Source organism: Lissotriton vulgaris, chromosome 1_1 (genome assembly GCF_964263255.1).
Source record: "Lissotriton vulgaris chromosome 1_1, aLisVul1.2, whole genome shotgun sequence".
Classification (NCBI taxonomy): domain Eukaryota; kingdom Metazoa; phylum Chordata; class Amphibia; order Caudata; family Salamandridae; genus Lissotriton; species Lissotriton vulgaris.
The window spans coordinates 1,340,376,163-1,340,399,620 of record NC_141685.1 but is presented as its reverse complement, the minus strand read 5'-3'; the positions used below and the strand labels follow the sequence as shown (position 1 = coordinate 1,340,399,620).

General features: G+C 43.2%; 1 protein-coding gene across 6 annotated transcripts in view; it reads right to left on the bottom strand.

Moving 5' to 3' along the window:
- The window catches only part of B4GALNT1 (beta-1,4-N-acetyl-galactosaminyltransferase 1), a 613,238-nt gene that overhangs the window by 349,452 nt on the left and 240,328 nt on the right, over positions 1 to 23,458 (bottom strand). For all 6 annotated transcript variants that reach the window (XM_086966472.1, XM_086966503.1, XM_086966477.1 and 3 more), the window contains exon 2: positions 8,462 to 8,526. In XM_086966472.1, coding sequence (XP_086822598.1) covers positions 8,462 to 8,505 — 44 coding nt within the window. In that variant the 5' untranslated portion in view covers positions 8,506 to 8,526. The remainder of the gene's footprint in view (positions 1 to 8,461; positions 8,527 to 23,458) is intronic.

The following is a 23,458-nucleotide window of genomic DNA, read 5'->3' as shown; positions in this document are numbered from 1 at the left end:
TACATATTTAGATTTAAATATATAATATTAGTATTTTAATAACTAAAAAAATATATATTGTTGAAAATGTTTACTACCATTCATAAAATTTAAAGAATAAAACTGAAAATAAAATGATATATCAAAATTAACAATCAGCCATTTAAGAAATATTTAAATACATTTTATATTGTTATAAAAATTCCAAAACGTTTTAATTACAAATACAATTTTATATATAAAATTTGTATGCAATTTTTTTTTAATTTTTTAAATTCAAATGTTAACAAAAATATTTTCTAAACATTCTACTTCATTTAAAATAATTTGTATATGATTTAAAATTGTATAAGTTGTTTATTAAAAAATGAATACCACTAATATGTAATTTCATTAACAGAAAAGTAAAAAATATGAATATAACAAATTTAAATAACAAATTCTAAATTATTAATTTGCTTAGCTTTAAAATTGCTGACAAATATAAATGCAATTTTTTTTTAAAAAAATTTTAATCTCCGCACCCTTATCCCCTAAAAACCCAATATACTACTACAAAAAAGTCAACAAATATATACATTAATACCAATTAAATAACAAATTTCAACAATTTCATAACTAAAAAATATCTAATTACAAACAAATTTAAACATGAATACACATATGGAATAAATTGCATACTAATAATTTACATACTAATTAACAAAAATGATATTACGTACGATTTTTTTGGACATCGATATTTTTTACAGCGATATTAAAAACAACATGCGATATTTTTACCTCAGATATTTCTGTCAACAACATTTTTGATGTTCCGATATTCATGACACAATGGGACCGATTACAATGTTGAGCGGTCGAGCCGCTGACCACTATTGCGGCGGTCTGGAGACCGTCTGACAAGCAGCTGGCTGTTCGACCACCCAATTAGAATAGGACTGTTGTGGTTTGATTTAGATTTGATTGATTTGATTTAGATTTGCAAAGCGCCTGAATAAGCCCCACAGGGGTATCTACGCACCATTATGGAAACACAGACAGGTAGTGTTTAGTTACTGAAAAGCTAAGTGACCCACAAGGGACAGGGCCCTGCTTGGGTCCCCCAAATTCGGTTTCCGTCTGCCTTTTCATTGCCGGTTGACCACCGTGGAAAGGCAGTCAGAAAAGGACATTGTGATCCTGACGGTGGTGCCTGCTTCAGCACCGCCTCTGTTCAGGATCACTAGGACACCATCGAAATGCCGGCCGGGATTTATTCCACGCGCTACCTTTGATTGATTCAGGCATTACAAGATTTCCTTAGAATTTCGGGACTACCCTGCCCGTCAGAGAAGAAATCCTTTGATAGATTGGACCTTCGTACGCTACATAAGTACACTAAGTGATGCCTCACTCCTACCCTACAGTGATCCTTGGAGAGCCACGGAGCCCCCCTACTCCACGATTGATTTGTGAGAGACCCCCCGCCCCAGCACTTACGGTGCCCCCAGCCCCTACCACTACTCACTTGTCCTGAGGAAGGCCCCGCAAGTAAGTTTCAAGACACCTACGGGAAAAGGGGTCGAAACGTTGACATTACAACACTTGCCAATGCCAAATCAACAGTAATTAATAGACTGTGACTCCATGTTTTATATGGCAAATATGTATATACTATGTGTACTTTGACCATTCGGTCTATGAACAATATATACCAGAATTGCTTGTGATAATTTGTCACCACCATAAACTTTCTCTCTTAGCACCTACCATCTTGCACTCCCTACTCCCCTTCTCTGGGCACTATTCATGTGAATCTTGTTACCTTGTTAGATTTTGCTTACGATTTATTCCCTGCATAAGATGCGTATCTCCAATATGATTAAATATCATTGGTTGAATATGATTGTGTTTCTTTCCCTCATTCAATAACTTGAATGTTTTTTGATGTGTTTATTTCTCTACTTTATGTGAAAGTCACCAATACACTGGGACCACTCTAATATTTACTGTCATGACGAGCTGGGCTCGTCACGAGCACCGGGCATCGCGGCCCCGCCGCGCCGTGGAGAAATTACCCCCGCGGCAAAGGGGTTAATAATAATTTTGAATGTGTGCCCATAAAACCCCAACACTAGCATGTGTGTATGAACTGCAATAATGTGCACCGTGTAGAATTGAAAACACTATAGTATTTCTATTTACAAAACAGTATCTTTCTCTTGACTGAAAGCACTAAAACCAAATAAGCTGCTCTATAAAAGAGATTTTGAATGGAGCACTTCAGGCTCCCGTTGGGCTACTGACATTTCTGCTGCTCGAAATAAAAGAAAAACTGTAGCGTGCAAGCTGTTGAGCTCAGTAGATGCCAATACCCTGAGAAAGCAAAAAAGAGGAACGGGCTGCGAAAAGGGGTGAAGACAATCGAGCGATAGAAAGAATGCAATCACATTTGTGTTAAGTAAAAGAAAGAATAGCAGGTCCGCCTCATCCCTCGTCAGGTAGTCTGTGGCTGCTAGCTGCCAAACTTCACCCTCAAACCCTCTAGAATCACTTCATGCATTTCAAAGCAACACATGTTCTTCTGACTTCGCAGGGCCAACCAGAGTTGGCTTCAGGGCGGTGCGACTAGTGTGACCGCACTGGGCGCCGATCTATGGTCGGGATGATGCTGTGTTTTGAAATATTTTATGGTTTTAAATACACCTGTTGCAGAGTTCCTTGTGTGCCCAGCAATTTTCAGACAACAATAACAAATGTCATAACTCTGCTGATTAATGAACTTACTGGAAAAAGTCAGTTTTGACTTATCATGAAGTAGAGTAGAAGGTTAATATGTCTGCTGTCTGGAACGTGTACCATGCAGATCTCAGATTTTCAATTTATGTCAATAGCTCAGTGGGTTACTACTTTTGTTACAGAGATCCTATTGTTGCTTGCAGTTCATAAGTTATAATGCTAATATAGCACAGTGAGTTATGAATCGTCATCTAAGAGCTGCATGTAAACGGCAAGGTATAGATAAAAACATGATTTTTCCCCAGTCTTTCTTTATCCTACTGTTACTAAAAAGGGTTAATTTGAGTAGAAGTACAATCTATTTAGTAAAGCCAACCCCAGCCACAGTGTTGCGTTTTAAATTCTGAGTTTGTGATTTTCCGGACCAAAAACTCTTTGAACATATTGCCATAATGGATGACATGTGACTCCTACACCTGGTAATAATCCTCATTGTATTAAGTAACATTTCCTATAGTCTGGTTTACACACGAATTGTTCATTGTCTCTCTGTACGTGTGATACCCACACTGTGAACAGAGCTATAAAACAGATGCAATATGAGTGGGAGAGGGGCTATAAAGAGATAAGGGGAGTTTAGAAGGTGATAGTGAGGCAATCCGTGAAGAACCGGTAATAAAGGGTGCGAACAAAGATTGTTGTATCAGCAGCCGCCAGCTAGAGAGCCGGCCCTGGGCTCAACAACCATTTTGTGCTACTGTGCGGGCTGACATCACAAGCAAGCCCAAATGCTGTGTTTAGCTCGATAAATCTATAGTCCTCTGGGGGAGTTTAACTTGAGACAACAGAGGACAGCAAATATTGCTCTTTTCAAGAGAAAATAAGGCAGCACCGGCCGGCCATTCTGCTGCACTCTGTATTTTGGTTGAAAATGGGGGGTGCATGTGCTGTGTGATCATAATTTGATGGGTTAAGAAGCAGCTGGCGTTGGAGGAGCAGTTGATGTGGTTTTCGGGTGCATGTAGCCTGAGATTTCAGTATCGTTGGTGTGCATGTGTACTATTGGGCATGTGGACTAGGGGCCCAATTACGAGTTTGCGAGAGTGGGAGCGCACCGCCGCACCCGAAGTAGGACCGTTAGCTGGATTAGGATTGAAAATGCATGGGCGGTCCTGTTTTGGAAGTCCCATGCCAGTGCTGTGCTAAGGCTCATTAGTGAGCCTTAGTAAGCCACAGCTGTGCCTTCCTGCATAGCATGGACTGTGAAGTCCATGTTATGCAGGAACAGGAGGTGGAGGCATACAGCGGGGCACAACCTCGTTAGTTTCCTCGCACCACAGTTTTCAAGGCAGTTGCACCGCCATGAAAACCGTGGTCGTGAGGAAACTCTGATATGTTTGGTAGTGCCACAGCGGCACCACCAGCATATTAGGGCCTCGCACCGCTGCGCCACCACAGAGGGATCCATGATCCCTGGCGGTGGACCGCTGGTCTGGAAGTCCAGGGACTGCCAACACAGTTTCGGCGGTCCACTGGACCGCCAAACTCATAATTAGGCTCTAATGAAGTTTCAGTACAATGACATGTTAAATTGATGCAATCCATATTCCAAATTGATGAAGGCCTTGCAGAATAAAAGATTCATATAGATGTAAACAATTTAAGCAGTAAGACAGGAAATGCTGAGGCTGGCAAGCAAGTCTTGATGAGGTCCTTGCAAATGTTTAAAAGGACCGAAACATCGACTATTACAGCTACCAACTGGACTATACATTTTATGTGATTAGATACATTCCTTCCTATAGGGAATCGATTAATAAGCCTAGCAGTGACTTCTTTTCCTTTATATGTATAGTGTTTTTTGTAATGTGTAGATTTTATTTGTAATTTGTACACAATACCTATCTCACTTTTGTAATTATCCATATATATTGTGTGATATACGATATTTGAAAATTAATAAATTAACATACATTTTTTGTAAATAGCCCTGCAGAGAGTTATTGAAATGAATATGTGTGATGAAGTGATTCCCTAGGAGTTTTCTGTGTAGTGTAGACCTAAAAAGGAGACACAGTCAGAGACCGACATATCCAAAAAAGAAAAATCTGCTCCTGATCCCATAATTTGGCAGCGGGCTGCTAGTGTGCATTAGTGCCATCAGCATAAGTTTATTGTCCTTCCACACATTTTAGTGGAAAGACAAACCATCCTTGGTCACCCATGTGCTATGTAATAGAGGTTCTATTATTGTACATGTTTTTCAGGGTTGCACTCCAGGGTAATCCTGTGAGAACCTGTCTTTAATGAATACAGTAACACAACATTTTTCCCATGGAGCTGCTACTACTATAGTGGTTGAACAGAACTAAGACATCTATTGGAAAAAGCAACACAAAACAAACAATGTTCATCACTAGCAATCAGAAAATACAAAGAATGTCCTGCAGTCAACAACTATAAAGACAAAGCATAACCGTATGACTACATAGACTGATTAGCAAAAAATACGCAAAATTTGTACGGATTCCCATCACTCACCGATCCCGGTGACATGCTTCATCATCTGGGTCTCCTTTTTAGGGCTACTACTCCACCCTAATGATGGAGGAGCCCAAGGATGTTTTACAAAGTATTAATCACTACAGATGTGAGCAAGTATGATGAAAAAAGTGTATGGGAAGAAAGTGCAGTGCAAAAATAAGTGATGTGAATCTAAAATTGAAGCGGAATCAGACTATAGTTTTATTCTTGTCTGAACCGAACAAACATTGAAAACAGTGCAAAAGACAGGGCGGGTTCAACAGATAACCGTCCATTTACAAGAATTGGTCGACATGTTTCAGCACAAGCAGGTAGAAATTAACCTAGTGCTTTCATCAGGACCTCTTGAGTGTAGAATGCTACTGCCATACAATTTTCTCCTCCCCGACGGCTGAGATGAACGCCTGAGGTACCGACGGTTAGAGCGGTGCCTCCTTTGCCCTGAGCTGTTGCCAGGTGGGGTGAGGCTTTTCCTCCATACCCTTGAGATTTTTCCAAGAGGCAAGAGGAATAGAAACTGTGAGAAGCTAGACTCGCAGCGTATCCTTTTTTGTTTATCATTTGATCACATCACTGAAATTGTAAAACTTTTCATGACTAACCTCGCCAAACCTCTGTTCCTTGTGAACCCCTATCTGTTCCGGTAAGCTTTCACCACTTGGCAGTCCGTATTTATCCACCAGGGCATTCTCTATGTGGGGTACAAAACTTTGAAGGGCATACCACACTGCCTGTTCCAGGGTCAACTTTTCAGACTCTGGCGACCTTTCCTTATTTTACAACTATTTCAGAGTGCCTCCATCCCCATGTGCTGCGTCAGATATTATGCCTCTTGTGCTTGGGTAATGAAAGTAAACCCTCTTCCTCAAGTTTAACTGATTCAACCATCACTGCTAGTGATATTCTCTTGAGAGCCGAATCAGCGCCTCATATTCCTGTGTCACTGAAAACCAATGATCTAGTAAGTGATTCACCACCGGATTCAAATGGTGAAGAGCCCACGAGACCACAGACAGTGTTGCTGGCAATATCCCCATAATCCTCACCACAGTCTGGCTGTGGGCATCTTTAGCGATGCTATCTGGGCAACCTTTGTCCCTATTGATTGAATCCTGCTCTCTGGCAAGAGCACTTGCCCCTTCTATGTGTCCTTGAGTGAATGAACGTTTTTAACTGTTCTGGTGTTAGACTGGACTTCAGATAGTTCACTGTGAATCCCAGATCCTCCAGACAGGAACAGGCAGAAATCAACCATTTGTTGAGTTAAGGAAACAACTCCATACCTTGCAACTGTAAAAACAGAAATGATAGGCACAAGTACTGTTGTGAATACCCATAGGGATGAAAACAACCGAATAGGAGTATTCTGAACTGAAAATGGCGTTCCTTAAATAAAACCTCAGGAAATGCTAACTTTTTTCCAGTGGCGGCTGGCATCTAATGGGAGGGGGCGGGTGCGTGGGTGCCCAAATAAAATAAAACAAATTTAAAAAACGTCCTCAGCTCCAGACCTATTCTTTCATTGACTACAGGCACCAGCAAACTCCCTTGACCAATTCTGGACCTTCTCACATGCTGTTAATCAGCATGAGAGCAGTGCCCTGACTGGTGGGAGCGGCCTCTCTCGGCGCTCCTCAGCGGCGGAGGCCTGCACTTGCTCTCAACTCAGCTGTCGCTTTCTGACATCAAGGGTTAATGTTTTATCCATAATTCTTGGAGGATGAGATTAGAGCATGGATGGCAGGCACAATCCACATTTTTTCCACTGTTTTACATAGAGCAAATCTTGCCCAAGGACTTATGAGCGCTTTGCAACACACCCAGACTATGTCACATGTTTTTGTTTTTTGCACAGAGAGATTTGCTGGGATTCACATGATGCCGAATCAAGGCCGAGATTTTAACCATGTTGCATGGTCATTGGCTGTGGCCAGTAGGCCAAGCAGCCTCCATTAAAACTTGGCTCATTTTGAGCTCAATGTTAAAACTGGACTTCTAGATGAACCAAAGCCAGGCATCTGACTTAAGCCTGGCTCGAACTTTCAGTGAGTTGCCCACCTCTAGTGCCACTAGGCCTACATAAACGTAGTGGGGAGTCCTCTGGGCCATATGGGCTAGGTGGCTCCCTGCACATAGTTGCAAGGAGTGTGCTGTGTGTCACACTTAATGTATGCCCCACGCATCCGAACACCAAGTGTGGACCTCAGGGGGTTAATAAAAGAGGACATGAGATGCCCTTGTGCGTCTTGTGGTCGTCGACACTGAGTGTGTTGTGTCCTCATTATTGAGTGCCACCCATCCCTCTAAACACCCCACTCTTCTCATACTGCCAGCTGGGTGACCGAGGAGGTGGTGAGAAGCTCCACACTTTAAGGACTGTTAACAAAACTTGTTGCAGAATCCAGGTTCCCTTAGACTAGACACTGTGGTGCAATGAGGCAGGTCTGAACAGAAGGCTATAGGCAGTGCCTGCTCAGTGCACTGCTCCCAGTGTTTTACAAGAGATAACCAAGGAGTACCATGTTATTAATTTAAAGTAATAACAATGTTTCATAAATCAGCAAATCACAGATTGAGAGAGGATGGGAAAATAAGAAAGACACACAGCCTCACTCAAAGAAGAAACCCCATAAAGCAGCAAGAGCTTCCATAATATTGGCTTACTCTTGCACACCAACCGCTGCTGCTTTACCACACCATCAAATTTCAGCACAGCGGCCATCTTGAGCAAGGGAAACCCCTTTAAGTGAATAGGATTACAACAGTTTTCCCATGTCTCGCATCATTATGTTTGCATAAGGGGTCCACGTTAGTGGAGAAAAAAAGCGAGTGTAATAAGCACTCATTTCGATGGAAGCACACGACTCCAGCCCAATTAAATGCTGTACACTAGGTAACCAACATGTGGGCCGAGCCACAACTCCTCCTGTTGTACTCCTGAAAGCTTTTTTTTTAAGTTGATCACATAAGATAGACGACTGCTGCTCTGTCAACCTGACATACAAACCAGAGAAATTTTAGGTCTCAATTTGGTCAGCTTTACTATCTTGTTTAAAGTTGCAAGCTAACTTTGACGTAAAAGAAAAAATCTGCAAACAATATGGACACTTGATTAGTTGAATTCCCAAGGTCATGACCAGTCATAAAGCATGCCTTCGAGAGAAACAATTTAAGTTGATTTATGGTGTGGGAGGTACCCCTTAGCTGTTGTACTCACCTAGTTCCCAGTCTAAATGTCATTTTGTTCTTTGCGGTTTTCATTCTTTACTCATCAGGCTGCCCCTGAGGGAATAAAAAAGGCATAATCAGGGAGTTGTTACAGTACAAATGGGATTCTCCAGCTTGATTTTTTCTGTTATTTAAAAGATGTATCCAAAAAAACAACATTGAAGCTATAGCGAATTCTTGGCCAGTCTGTTAATGGAAGCAATTGGCTGCGTTGTGAGTGAAGCACAGGGGTTACGTGATGCTAAGACTAGTCAGGGTGAGTGTGATTAAAGCACAGTTTTCAGGTACAAAACTGAATCTAGCAAGCATGGCCCTCATGTACTTTAAGGTAATGGATGCTGCAGGATTTTTGGTTCGAGTGACTACGGGAGGAATCATGGGGATATGCGTAGACACGTTCAGACCATTTGAGACAGTCCAATGATTTAGATTAATAAGATGCTGCCTTTCTGTGACCTGCCTTGCAGTATGTTTCCAATGATACAAATAAACAAAGGAAGAGTGTCCCTCAGAGAAGCGTTATAGCACGTAGGATAAGAGGCCAGGTGGAAGTGGTCCCAAAGGTGGACCAATTTCATGAAAAAATACAAGTTTTTTTCAGGAAACCCTCACTCACCCTAGTGGTGACATGCTTCATCATCGGGTCCACCGGGAGAGATCGAATACCTCCCAGGTGTGCTGCGACGCCAGGAGACTGCGGAGCAGGTTTTTGTGAAGGAGAGATGTGAAAAAAGTGAGGTTTAAAAATGCCAAAAGTTGTACCAAAAAATAATTTATTAGCTGGTCAACTTGACATAATAAAAACTGACTATGTGAAGGGAGAACTAACCAAATAAATTATACTGGTGTTAGGGAATTACCTCTTTGTGAGGAACCTAGCTGTTCCCTCGCTGGATCTCGTGGACGTTGATCCACGAGATCCAGCGAGGGAACAGCTAGGTACCGAGAGGGTGCTGAGCGTTGCGGGCGGTGTGCCATTGTCGCTTCCACCCCCCTCCTGAGTTCTATGGGGCGTGGTTCATTTTTTAGATAAACTTCTAGGTTCCTCACAAAGAGGTAATTCCCTAACTTATTAGTTTGTTCTTTTATTTTGCACCTTTTTTACACATAGTGCTATTTTTAACTTTCACTACCTTTAGCAGGGTGAGCCTTAGCGCGCCCACACCTGTTAAGGTAACACTCGCTTACTGGTCCTGAAGAAAGCCCTGTAAAGTCACACATACCATGGGCAGAAACATGTTGACCTCTCTGTAACAGGGAGACACCAGTATAATTTATTTGGTTAGTTCTCCCTTCACATAGTCAGTTTTTATTATGTCAAGTTGACCAGCTAATAAATTATTTTTTGGTACAACTTTTGGCATTTTTAAACCTCACTTTTTTCACATCTCTCCTTCACAAAAACCTGCTCCGCAGTCTCCTGGCGTCGCAGCACACCGGGGAGGTATTCGATCTCTCCCGGTGGACCCGATGATGAAGCATGTCACCACTAGGGTGAGTGAGGGTTTCCTGAAAAAAACTTGTATTTTTTCATGAAATTGGTCCACCTTTGGGACCACTTCCACCTGGCCTCTTATCCTACGTGCTATAACGCTTCTCTGAGGGACACTCTTCCTTTGTTTATTTGTTAATTGACTGGGGTCTAAGAGTGCCCTATAACCCTATCTCTCTCTTTGTTGACCTGTTTCCAATGATAGCCCGATGACTGATTCAGAAAGCCTTTGTGAATAATGTACTTCCATAAACTTATGTTGATCTTAGGAGTACATTTTGGCTAGTAATCCTCAGAGAATTTCAGGAGTATGTGTCAGATTATGTGTTTGTCGCAGATTCCTAGGACTACCCATTTTGGATAACAATTTATGAGTACAGAATTGTAATATGTCTGCAAGGTAAAAATTTGATGGAAAGTTTAATTTTTCCTTAAAACTGTTTTTTTTCTTAGCAGAAATGGTTTTCCCCATTGAGAAACTCCTTTTCAAATCCCCCACACCAATCTCCCAAATCACTCCTATAATATTTTTACTATTAGCAAAACTACAATAATTGTATTTGGTAACTACCCGCAAACTTGTCATCTTCAGGTATTTTTCATTCTTTTTTAGTGTACCCTCCAAGTAAACCCAAAAACCCATACCTGCTTGTAAATTAAGTTATTTGGAAATCCCACAATCCTGACATAATTACTTGCGAACAAATGTGATTTGCAAAGGCAAAATTAAATTCTTGATTCTCAACATAAATATTGGGATTTTTTCTGCGTGAATGGTTCTTGCAACCTTAGGGTGAGCATAAGTGCACAAAACGTTTTAAGGGTTGGGTCCCAGGAAACACGACCTGGTATCCCCCTGAATGCAGGTTGCCTACATTTGTATAATGTGTTCACGGGAAACCATGTGGAAGAAATGTTTCAGAATAACTAACACTGATGGGACATCATTACGATATCGAAGGACTTGCGTCCACCCAACACCGTATCGGACTGGAACCGCCTGACCATAGGTCGACGGTTCTGACTACACAATTTGGATGCGATTGCCCATGCGGTCGGAAACATCTATTTTACAAAGGCAGCTTTTGCAGCGGGCAGGAAAGGCCAGCAGCACAAGCTGCCACTGTAAAATGGATAGTTTTAAACATTCCTGCACCGTGTGGCAGGCACCTCATGGTGTCTGCCACATAGTGCAGGTATGTTTAGCCCCATGCCTCCTAGCAGAGGCCTCAAAGGGATGAGGACCCTGCTAGGGAGCCCCCAAAGTCACTTACCGACAGCCTTCCCATGTCGGTGACATCATAATCCCGACGGTGGAGCCGAGGCTGGCTCCACCGTCATTATGAGATTATGTGTGCTTCCAACACTCTGAAGGGCTGATTGAGCCTGTTAGAAGCATGGCGGATGCCTCTGTCCGCAGCATTGCAATGTAGTGGGCGGACCACAATGGCAGATGTGCGATGGACCGCAAACGATGGCGGTTGGTTGCCGGACCGCAAGCGATCGTCGGTCGATTGCGGTCCACCCGACGTAATCGGGCCCATATTGTTTTTCTGGTTCACATTACCTGCACCTCCCTGATGAAGTACACGCATGTGACTATTAAAAATGTTGGGGGGATTTTGAATTTTTCTTTGCTTTGAAAGTGACAGACTTTCAATCGTCCTACATCTGAGAGTCTTCTCTGTAGAAATGAAGCTACATGTGTATGCATTTCTTAGTCAATCAATCAGACAGCATTTGTAAAGCGCGACACTATCTCCCCACAGAGTATCTGGACGCTGTGTCTCTATCAGAGAGCCAGGTCTTGAGTCTCTTTCTGAAGTATGCCGCCGAAAGGGCTGTACGGAGCTGCAGGGGAAGGTCGATCCAGCTCTTGGCAGAGAAGTAGAAGAAGCAGGCATCCCTGCGGCTGCGGCGGATGCGGGATGTGTGTGCGAGGGCGAGTGAAGAGGAGTGCAATTGTCTAGGGAGTTAGTGGAAGTTCAGTCGGTGGTTGAGGTAGGCAGAACCTAGGTTGTAGTTGTTTTGAAGGCATGCATGAGGATCTTAAACTGTGAGCCTTTACTTCCACTTGTGCTGTGATTGTAGGGTGAAATGCTTTTATGAAGGGCACAGAATGGTTCACTGCAAATTAATCCACATGATGTGACATCTCAGGCCTCAGACTAGTGATCTGGTGGGTGAATGTGTTACCTGGTTGTCACTGCTGCCTCTGCCCAGGAGCAGAAGCTGATCATCGGCTTTAGTTGTTTATTTCTGGAAAAAATCTGAATTCTGCACCCAGTCCTAGGCGAGAGTTGTACTTATCGACTTGCCCATCCATCACTGACAGAGGCACGATTTTATGTTTTGCATTTTTTGCCCGAAGCAGCCGTTCTAATTCTCCGTTGTGCAATTGCTTTCAAAAACGTTCGTACACTGAAAACTCTTCCATTGTCTAATGCTGCCCTGCGGTTAATTTAGCTTTTTGTGCTTTTGCACCTTGGCGAAACCGCTCCCTTTATTCCTTTCATGAAAAAGAACTTGTCCCCTTCCAGCATAAGCTCCTTCCTCTGATTTAGTTAAACACCAGGGGGGTTATCGTTCATATCTCTTACCGGGCCTGATTTAAATCCCCGAGTCTTTTCTCCTTAGATTTCTGGCACAAACCTGTTCCATTCTGCACGCGCTCTTGGACTGTCCCCATCCTGGGTTTGTGGAGTTGCAGCCGGCAGCTCTGGACACAGTGGTCAAGCTGAGGCCTCCAGAAGTGGAGCAAATACTGCAGCCGAGGCCTCCCGCACGGCCTTTGAGGGAAGCCGCCAGAACTGGGTGCAGTATTTCAGCTAAAGCCCCTGAAACTGGACATAACACACCAGCTGAGGCCTTTAGAACCTCCAGCCGAGGCTCCAGAATTGGACATAATCGGGTCGGAGATCAAAGCAAAAAAAAATCGAAACAACTGGCTGTTTACCTTGGTTAGCACGTGGGAGACATACACATTTCTCTGTCACTGAAGCAATAAAATGTGCTATCTGTAGTTTTAAAAAGTTAATAATTTTCCATGTTAAATGGCAAACAAATCATTATAGCTTTAAAAATAAACGCAGAGCATTTTGTTGACTCAGTGACAACACGCTGAGTAGAGTCTTAAGTGTGCTGAACACTCTCCCTGGGAATAAACAAAACAATCAAACTAGGAAGTAGTAACCTGGGATGAAAGCACTTTGCTGGCCATTATCTCTTGCCGCCCCAGTCAGCGCTGGCCCTGCGGAGGCCTCTAGAACAGCACATGACATTCCAGTAGAGACCCCCAGACTCAAATTCAAAAAGGCCTCAACTTGACTTTTGTGTTAACACAGCAGTCCACCTGGGATATCCCGAGCTGGGCGTAATACACCAGATGACACCTTTAGGCTAGACACAGTATTCTGGATGAGGCCTCTAAAATGAACCCTGCCTTCCAGCTGATGCCTCAGAACTGGATAGTTCGGGCTACAGCAAAGCCCCCATAACAGGATCTAAAGCCCCTGAATAAAGTCTCTAGAACTGGACAAAGCACTCCAGATGTGACCACAGGAACAGAACACAATGTTCCAGATGTGCCCAAACCAGACAGACACACAACGCTAATCTAAGTGCCCTTCTCTCATGATGCTCCTCAGTCTGGAATACTTGAAGTATTTCGACCATGGCGACTTCTGTGACGGTTACCTTCTGAAAACACAAAGTTATAACAGATTGCTAACAGTGTGCAGTATTCAATTTTGTAAACTAAAGTGATTTGATTTGACTGCTATTGCATGAACAATAATTAGATTGTTTGGCTTTGAATAGGCAAATAAAAGCCTTCCGCCAAATGTTGCCCAAGCTTCAGCCCTGTTGACTGTTCAAAGCGGTATCTCATAAAACCACTGAGATTTGCATGCCTCCCATGCGCCTGGCCTTTCTGTAGGGCCAACTGTGTTTCATGCTTCAAAATTACACTGAATGTCGATTTTTTTATAGCTATTTCCTTTACATGGTGTAATGTCTCCCTTGAGGTTTGCAACTTGGTTTGCTATGTATACCACTTGGCACTCGTATACTCTTACTTTATTTACGTGTTTAAAACTTTTAATGGAATGCAGCCCTAATTCTGGACTGTAAGGGGGTATCGTATAAAAGCAATTTAAACAAAGGAGGACAGGTCATACACTACAAATATTTTAAAAAATGAATAAGAACAACCACTTACACAGTTCATCAATTCAGGATGAATCTTTGTTAAATAACAATTACACCAGCAGAGAAGGGTATCGCTGCCGCCAGTGACCAGCACAGGAATAAGGAGAGTCAAGGAGGGCCTGTAGGAAGCACGGGACATCATGCACAGACACTGTCCATACCCATGAAAATCCATAAGTGCACACATATTATATACATGTAGGGGTCAAGAATTCGATATAGCCAGCATGCTGCAAGTCCTTAAAGTTGATTTCTGGAGAGCCGTGCGCAAAAGGCTTTTCAGCAATGGTGTTCAGCATCAGCAGAAAAAGGGAAAATGGGATGATATGTACGCATGCATACATCTTCACGGATGCACACATACATTGTGATGCTACGGCGGCTAAGTGTAATGATGTGCAAATGCATAACAATGCATGCAAATGCATACGGCATGACACTGCAACGTTTTTTGTAGTTTTTTAACCATGGCAGACACCAATCTTGGAGCAGTAAAATGTAAACAAAAATACAAAAACATGTGCCCAAGAGCGTGCTTTGACAAAAGGAACAGCCCAGCATCAAAATGTAAGCTGTTCGACCTTCAATTTTTTTTAATTATACAGGGCGAAACTGTACTACCATTCACACAGTCAGTCATGGCTGCCAACCTGCAACAACAAAGCGTTGGTGATTATATGTTATATGTAATATGTTGTTAAAAAACAAAAACTTTTTTGAAATGAAAAAAAAGCATTTGCTTTTATCTGAAAACCGGAACAGGGGAGGGTGAAAAGCAGCAAGCTGGAGGAAAAGTCAACGTAGACGAGGGAGCAACGGAGTGATATATATAAAGGAAAAAAAAGCTGTGTCGCTGGGGAAGCATTGGGCGAGCAGCAAGGAGCGTGCGGGGGAAGCATGCTTTTTGGGTGCTAGAGCAACGTGTTAGTCGCTGAGGGCGCTTCAACACCTCGTCAGGGGTAATAAGCACTATATAAATGCAATCACAATGACAATATTTGAGGGTTGAAGCAGCACAAGAAGACAACAGATAAACTCCCAGTGCTGAAAGAAAAATATAAGAAGTGGTTCCCTAAATGTGAGCATTGGCAGGATACACATTTTCCAGTCAAAAGGACGGTAAAGCAGCCATGCTCAAGGAAAGGGTCAAACACAAGGTGTTGAATGAAATACATAAAATAGGAAGCAAGCAAATGAGATTGACACCAAAGTCAACCAGTTGTAAGCAATAGGCTGTCCCAAAGCCCACTATACCTATTGGTGTATTGTATACCTGTGAAATAGTGCTTGAAATGGAAAAATAAAAGTGCAGGTACTCTGTAGCAGAGTACCTGCTTGTTTCTTAGATGGGCCCGTACTCTACAATTAAAAGTATTGCATTTCTCTTGAGAAGTGCTAATACTCTCCTCCTCAGAATAAAAAAGTGCCGGCACTCCGTACCAGACAGTACCGGCCCATTTAAAGCACAGCTCTAAAAGTAATACTGTTCACTAAGGCCCAGCACTGCCCTTTTAACACTACTACATCCATCAAGTGAAATGCTAGTGATGGAGCAGATTTCATCTGCAGTCAGGCATTGTTTTATTTTTTGTGCTTCAGACAGACTGCATTTAAATTGCCACACACATTTTGGTGCAAGTTAAAACCAAAGGCACATGAAAAATATAAAAGTGACACCTAGTCTTTCTGAAATGCTTGTGCTGAATTAACATGTGTTTTTACAGTATAAAGAAAAGTGGCCTTTTTAGCTTTAAAGATGAATAAAATGTGTTTCTCTCCTTCCTAGCTCATCTATTGCAATCTGAATTCACTATTTTCTGTTTTAAAAGACTTTAGCTTGGTACATATTTAATAAACGTGTTTAGTTTAAAACACCTCTTTTTATAATGTGTGAAAATAATGCACCAATCACTATACATGGTGCTAAAATGCTTTGTACATGAAAAGGTATCTAAAACATTGATAACATGTTTCTGTGTGTGTTACATTAACTGTATGTGCTTTTAAATTTTACACTAAAGCATAACATGCTTTATTATACATTGCACATTTATTTTGCATGTTATTATAAATAATAGAAAAAGCTGCTTTAAAATTAGTAGCTGGGTTAGGTAAACATTATAGTATTAAATAGTATACATTGTACACATTAGTGCTGTATCTAGAGTATGTCCTCTTTTTATTTTTATTATGTGTTTACATCACATGACCAACCCACGTGACCTAAGAACTGGGCCTTGCAGCATTGGAACCTAGCCAGTTGGCTACCGAAGCTGGGACTCTCCTGAAACGCCCACCTTTGCCCTTGAAGAGATGCTGTTTTTACTTCTAATAATGATACAATGTTGCCTTTCCCACACGTATGCCTGGGAACCCAAACTCTAAGGGGAGGGTAATGTCACGTGAAATACGTAATAGGGGAATATAGAATTATAGGTGGTGACAGTGACTTAACCACCTCCCTTGACCAATCAAAAGATGGGACCTTGTCACTTGCAACATTTGTGGGTGGTACCTGACCTTGAAGGCACTATAAAGGTGGCTGCACACACTGGAGAATCGTCCGTCTGGGCTGACTAGCTGACCAGACACTGACCCACCACTCTACAATAGGCCCCATAGATAGATGCTGCGGAGCACTCTGCCAAAATTTTCTAAGTATAGCACCCAGATAAGGAGAAGTGCTACAAAGCTCTTTGTCATTTTTTTCCCCACCGGCTCCTTTTAACCCAGCTGGCACTGGGCACATTAGGGAGGAGGGGGCGTGTGAGCCTTGACAGGAGACGCAGATTAGAACAGGCATCTCTGTGGGTTAGGCACGAGATCGTGGCGGGTATTTTTGTTTGGGCGTTCCGAGGAGGGTCTGATAAGAGGGTTTCCCTGTTGATTATTGCAAAATCCTGGCACGTCATATTTGGCACAATAGGCCACCTTCCTCTCTGCGAAGGGCGGGTTGCTTGCTCTTTGGAAACGGACAGAAATGCAGAAGAGCAGTGAATAGATAGAATTAGGTTTAAAAGATTTGTCCAACTTATGCATTTAATTTTCTTAATGGGAGACTATTGATTACCCTTGCAAAACTATTTTCTTAGAGACTCTTTAAAAGTTTTGTATGACATTCTGCGCCACATTTTTCCTTCCTACATGTAAATGCTTATATGCAGACTGTAATACGTTCTGTACTAATGCTATTTTACCTGTTTTCCAAATTCTGTAACCTGATTGATGTCACTGATGAATAAAGGGTCATAAAAACCTAACTTTTGATTAGAAAATAAAACCCTTTAAAACTCAACAACTCTCTTTATTGGCTTAAAATAATAATTGCATTTTTGACTGTTCATCTTTATTTAAAGTCTCCTGAAGGTAATACATGGTGTGAAGGGCCCAACACCTTTTGAGCGGTAAAATTAGAGGTAGCATGAGGGTTTTGCATTGAGAAATTACCAGAAGAAATTATCGCTCCATCACTAGTACTGGCTCTTGAAAGCTACAAGAGAGCTACGGAAAAGTGATGGTGCTGATCTTTTAAACTGTTACAGTCCTACCGAGAGGTAATGGTACTGTCTTTTAAAATACAGTTCTACAGAGAAGTGATGGAACAACCCTTTCCAATTATTACAGTTTAACCGAGAAGTGTTTCTATATATTTCAGTCACACAAAGAAGTGTCAGCGCGAGCCCTTTAAATATATTACTTGTACTGTAAAGAGTTGGCACTTTCCTTTTAAAGGTGTAATGATCCTGTACCTGAAAGCAAGAATACTCCCTCGGTACGAGATGCCTAAGAAGCATTCGAGAATTTTGAGGCAGCACACAATGATAATTCTCACAGGTTTTGGCAACAATCTTAGAAGTATTTAGGGCTAGCTGTACTAAGGACTTTTTTTATTCATAAACTCTGCAATTTGCCAAAATCACAGGGGTTGCAACCTCAACATTCCTTTATCTAATGTATTAACCCCATTTTGTGATTCAGAGTTTTTCCAAATTGCAAAACTGAGTATCTGACCCCTACTCAAGCGCAGTTTGGAAGGAGCCTATTTTGAGCTTACCGAGTAATAGTCGGCCTAACAAGTGTTTATTGCACAATGGATGACTCCGTGGATGAAGCTCACTTTGCAATATCTGCTGAAAGGACTTCTCACTAAAAGGCTGATCGACCGACCAATGCTCAAAGCTCGATCTGATGTGAGAGGCCAACGCATGAGGAACTTCAACCCTGCCCTTCTCTTGCCACACACAGTGATAAACACCTTGTTTTCCTGCGGTCGCCCTTTGCAACACACGCAGTTTTGGTAAACCAGAATAGTTTGTGCAGGGTGTGTGACCGTGACAACATGGGAAGTGATGAAAGAGTGATATCTCCTGGGAGCCTGCAGTGCCTCTCATACTCCGAAGAAGCGCCTCGAGGTAGTGTCACAAGACCATGCAACAGCACAATCAAGCTCCTCTTATCTGCAGAAGGTTATTATGTTGCACCACTGCAGCTAGTGGTGTAAATGCGCTCTAAGCAAGAGTTTGCCTTTCAAATGCAAATAGAAACATATTGCTGCGAATAGGAACTCCTTGGAAAACTGCAGACTGAAAAGGTGGCATTTGTGAGAGCAATACGAGCAGCAGCAGTTAGATGTGTCGGAAGACACGAGGAGAAAGGAAAACTGACGTACTGACACCCCTCTTCGTGAGGTGAGTTGGTTGGAATTTAGTAACACCAATCCGATGTGCTGAACCTTGAGGAGGTGAAACACATCCTACAGGTGCGAACCCTTACTTAAAACACATGTGCCTAAAGGCGATTCCGCTCCCTGGTGATCAGTGCTTTAAATTAACTATCCGGTACTGAGTGCCTGCACTTTTTTATTCTGAGAGGGAGAGAACCTGCACTTCTCAAGAGAGACTTAATACTTTTAATTGGAGATTATCGGCACTTCTCAGAAACAAGCAGATACTGCAGTACGGAGTGCCGGCACTTCAATTTTTCAATTTCAAGCAGTGCTGGGGGTGTTTGATAAAATACGGTTTGGCACTTGCTGCATCTATACAATTTCTGCCCTCACCCTCTGGGGTGTTTAAACTGTGATGGCCTGCTAGAACAAGCATTTGCAATACAATAGGTCTTGCATTTACTCGAGTTTAAGCTATTGGCATTGTAAATGACAATGTTTATGTTCATGTTTCAAAAAACAAAACATAGCTAAAAGGCAGAGTCATTTACAATGCCAATAGCTCAAACTCGCGTAAATGGGAGACCTGTTGCATTGCGAATGCATGTTTAAAAATGTTTTTATTAGTAATCGGCACAATCACATAAAGGCATCTTTAACGCTGTGAAGAACAGGGCGTTAGCCGCTCTTGCAACAACAGTGCCGCGTGTCCTATTACAGAAAATAAATATTACGAAATAGAGTAACAATAACAATTTTAAAAACATTTCAATTCCAGGCATGGAGTAAAAGCAGCAGCATAACAGCGATGCAAAATTGCACCAAGATTGAAGGCCTTCCTGCCCGTAACCCTTCATATAGGAGGGCGCGGAGAGATATTTATGAAATACACAAAAGGGGCCAGGGGGACAGAGGGAGCAGGGGAGGGAAGGGAGAATGGCCCTCACCACCCTCAAGGTGGCGCCACTGAGCCGCATACAGCTGCATGGCTCACTCAGCCCAACCTCCAATCCAGCTGGGCCCCCTCCACATGGGGGAAGCTCCAGGGTCCTGGGAGACTGGAGGGGGCATCTGAGGTGTGTCGAAAGCAACACTAAGAAAACTCTAAGAAGGTTAGTCACCTAAAGATCGGTTTATTCCAGAAATAGGGCCCACAACAGCGCCCCTGTCTAAGAGCCTGTGAAGCGACTGCTTCAGCTCGCAGCCTAGGACTATCCTGCTTACTTTTTGAATAGAAGACAATGTCCTCTAATGGACAATATGGGGGTGTTCTTGAATCTGGTGTCCTGTAGGGCCTGGGTCTACCATTTTCTGACTGCACTTCTGGTGTATGAGTGATCCCTGCGCGGGTCATGCGAAGGGTCCTGAGCTGTTCGTGCAGCATTGCCACATTTCTGGGTTGCAATGAATGTGCTTTAGTGCAAATTCTGGGTTTTGTGCAAGCATGCTGCATCACAGTGCTGGTAGGCCGGGGTGGCAGAGTAGCACGCGGCAGCGGCATCACACCGTGCCAGTGAGTTTGGTTGTCCCACTGATGGATGCGGAGAACCTTCCAAGCATGCAGGTTAGCTGGGTTTCCGGATGTGCGCGTGAGGAGTAAGAGGCAGGCGCGTGTTCGTGGGAGATGAAGACGGATGGTCAGAAGGATGTCCTGTCCAGCCCTGCTAAGGTTCACAGGTTTATGCGCAGCTGGCTGCTGCAGTACAGGTTGTGACTTGTGGTTTGCTGTCTAACATGCATACGTGTGTTCTAATCACCTTTACAACATTATAAAACGTGTTCAACATCGTGCTAGAAACGTGAATATCTCAATCTATATATATTTTTTTTAAGCTGTACGATTTTGTGTGGAGCAACAAATACCATTTCCATAATCCCTTGTCGCTGTTCTTTATTTTCCTGTGCAGGCTGTTGCCCATAGTCAGGATGCCAACCAGTACGCCGCTGCTCGCTCCTGACGACAAAATGCAGTGGGAGTGAACATTATAAAAGAGGTGGGGCATGCACCCGGCTTTAGCAATTTGTGTGTTTTTACTATTGAAAGACACATGCAAAAGCCAATCGAATGTGTGGGAGGAGTCAGACCCACGGGGAGTAAACACAAGAAGCCTCGCAGAGCAGCGCATGCGTGCTGCTAGGCTCGACCTAAAAAGGGCAAAACCCCAGGAGCAAAATTTTAACTTTGCGTTTTAATAGTCTGCCAAGTAGAATTATGGCATATGATTCCGCTAGCCATTCTTTGTTTTCCAGGCATAATTAGCATGTTGCATTGTGGAGCATGTAGTTTTCTTTTTAAGAATTTCATTATGGGCTCTAAATAACATCATGCAAACTGCTGTCGGAGAAATGACAGAATTTGCTGAATTTGTTATATATCACATGGAGCAACTATTTAAACATTTTACATAGTCATCTGTCAATCTAAAAAGACGGCGGGTTTCACACATAAAACCAAAAGTAATCTCTTACATTTTTAGGTCTCGGCCTGCGTAGGCTGCGCTTGCGCAGTTTCGACGCAGAGATTTTATGTTTTCTAGTAGGGAGGTAAACGAGCTAGCTCTTCTCCATTGGCTGGCTTCCTAAACGGTGGCCAGCCATTGGAGAAGAGCTGTGTCTGTCGCTTTAAGCCCTGTCCGTTTCGGATTGAGGGGCGTGTTTTTTCCTGTCCTTTCTCTCTGTGACGTCACCAGGAAAAAACACGCCCCCCAGTCTGAAAAGGACGGGGCTTGCTACTTAGTCCTATCAAACCTTTCTCTCATTGGTCAGGCCGTTTTTCCTTTTCCGCCTTTGTTTTTCCTCCCTGTGTTGTCTTACGTTCAGTGGTTTCCGGTTTTAGTCCTTCGTCAGTTTCACCTAGTTTGCTGCACCAGCTTTCACGCTTGTTTCTGTCGGTTCTTGTTATTTTTAGGACTTCCTGCAGACAAATGCATCCCGTGGCAGCTGGCGTCCATGGGAAGTCTTACCCACGTACGTTGTGTGCGTCTGACGCAATATTTACAATAGCAACACTATGTAAAGTCCCTTCCTCGACTGAATGTCGGATTAGAAATGGCTGCTGTTTTGGTAATAGCGAGTTCTAGCGACAGATGAGGAATAGCGACGGGTCACCCGAACCAAACTGAGCGCTGAACTCACTAGGGTAGGGGTCAGTGAGTGGAAATTTGCACACCCATCTCTTCATGAGGTCAGAGGTGTATTAGTTTACTGAGCTATTTCTTTTTGGCTTTAAAATAAGTGATCTGCAAGCTACTCCGATCTCAGCAGCAGATGCACGAACCCAATTATCTATCCAACTCAGAATATATGAAGTGCAGAGTGCACACTGGCCTTTGCAGTTGGTTGTCAAACTACAAATTTATTTTTGTGAAATTAAAACGTGCGCGCAGCAGTTTCCACACAGCCATCTCAATCACATGTTGTAATGATGTTATGCCCAGGATCAAATTGCAGGTTGCACGCATCTCAGCGTGATCCCAATAAACTTCTTAGCTGTCTTGCTTATATGAGAACCTATGGCCTGCACGTTGCAGTTACTGCGGCAAGCTCTCCCCCCCCCCCCCCCCCCCCCCCCGGCTATTCTAATTCAACTTTCTGATCACTAGAACGTTCAGCGAGATCGTGCCTGAAGTTAATCTTTTGAGAATTTAGCTCTGCCAGCACCAGGCCTCTTCCAAGCAATGCTGGGGATAGTCTACGGGCATCGGGAACACAAGGGGCTCCCTATTGGCAAACCCTTTTGCCTGGAAAGGCCGCTGTGACAGTTTTCGCCTTTAGGTGGGGGATGAGGGGGGGGGGGGAGTTGTATAAAACCCCAATTAGTATTTTTTTTAATCTGCTACGTGTTGCTATGTTGTGTTACGTTTTTGGCATTCCTTTAGTGCACAGTCTGAGAGTAGGGGCTCCAGGCGCTTTACCGTGGAAGTTTTTGTGCTGTGCAACCGTCTGGATACTATTCCCTTGCACTAGGCCTGGCTGGTGTATGGAGTGGTACTTCTGGTGTGGCTCTCGGTTTCGCACCGGTGGCTTGTTCACGGAGCTGCAGTGTGTGATGTTGGTGTTGGGAAGGTGTAGCCCTGGGCTTTGCTGGTTGTGTAGACACACCCCACACCGGTGAGATGTCCGTCCCTGGCAGGTGGCGGTACTATGGGTGCACTGCCGGTGTCTGCGTGCGGTGTATGAGGTGTGTTACACGTGTGTTTGTTTGTGTGTGTGTGTGTGTAGTTCTGTGTCTTTGAGATGGATGTGTGTGGTGTTGTGCCTAATAAGTTGTTCATGTTTGTGAGTCACTTGCCTCCACAGCGGGTGCTCAGGTGGGCGTGCCTTAATGACGTGTTGAATTTATATTGAATAAGATTCAGAATGTTCTGTCAAGAATTGTTCTCTGGCTTTAAGTTATATAGAGAAAGAGTGTGTCACGTTGTGTTTCTCTGTTGCTTAATTTAGTGAAGGACTTCACAACTGTTCCCATAGAGTTATGCTTGGTATGCGATGTGCTGGCTAGTGTGTGTGTGGCTGTGTGTGTGTGTGGCTCTGTCTGCGTGTGTGTGTGTGTGGCTCTTTCTGCGTGTGTGTGGCTCTGTCTGTGTGTGTGTGGCTCTGTCTGTGTGTGTTGCTCTGTC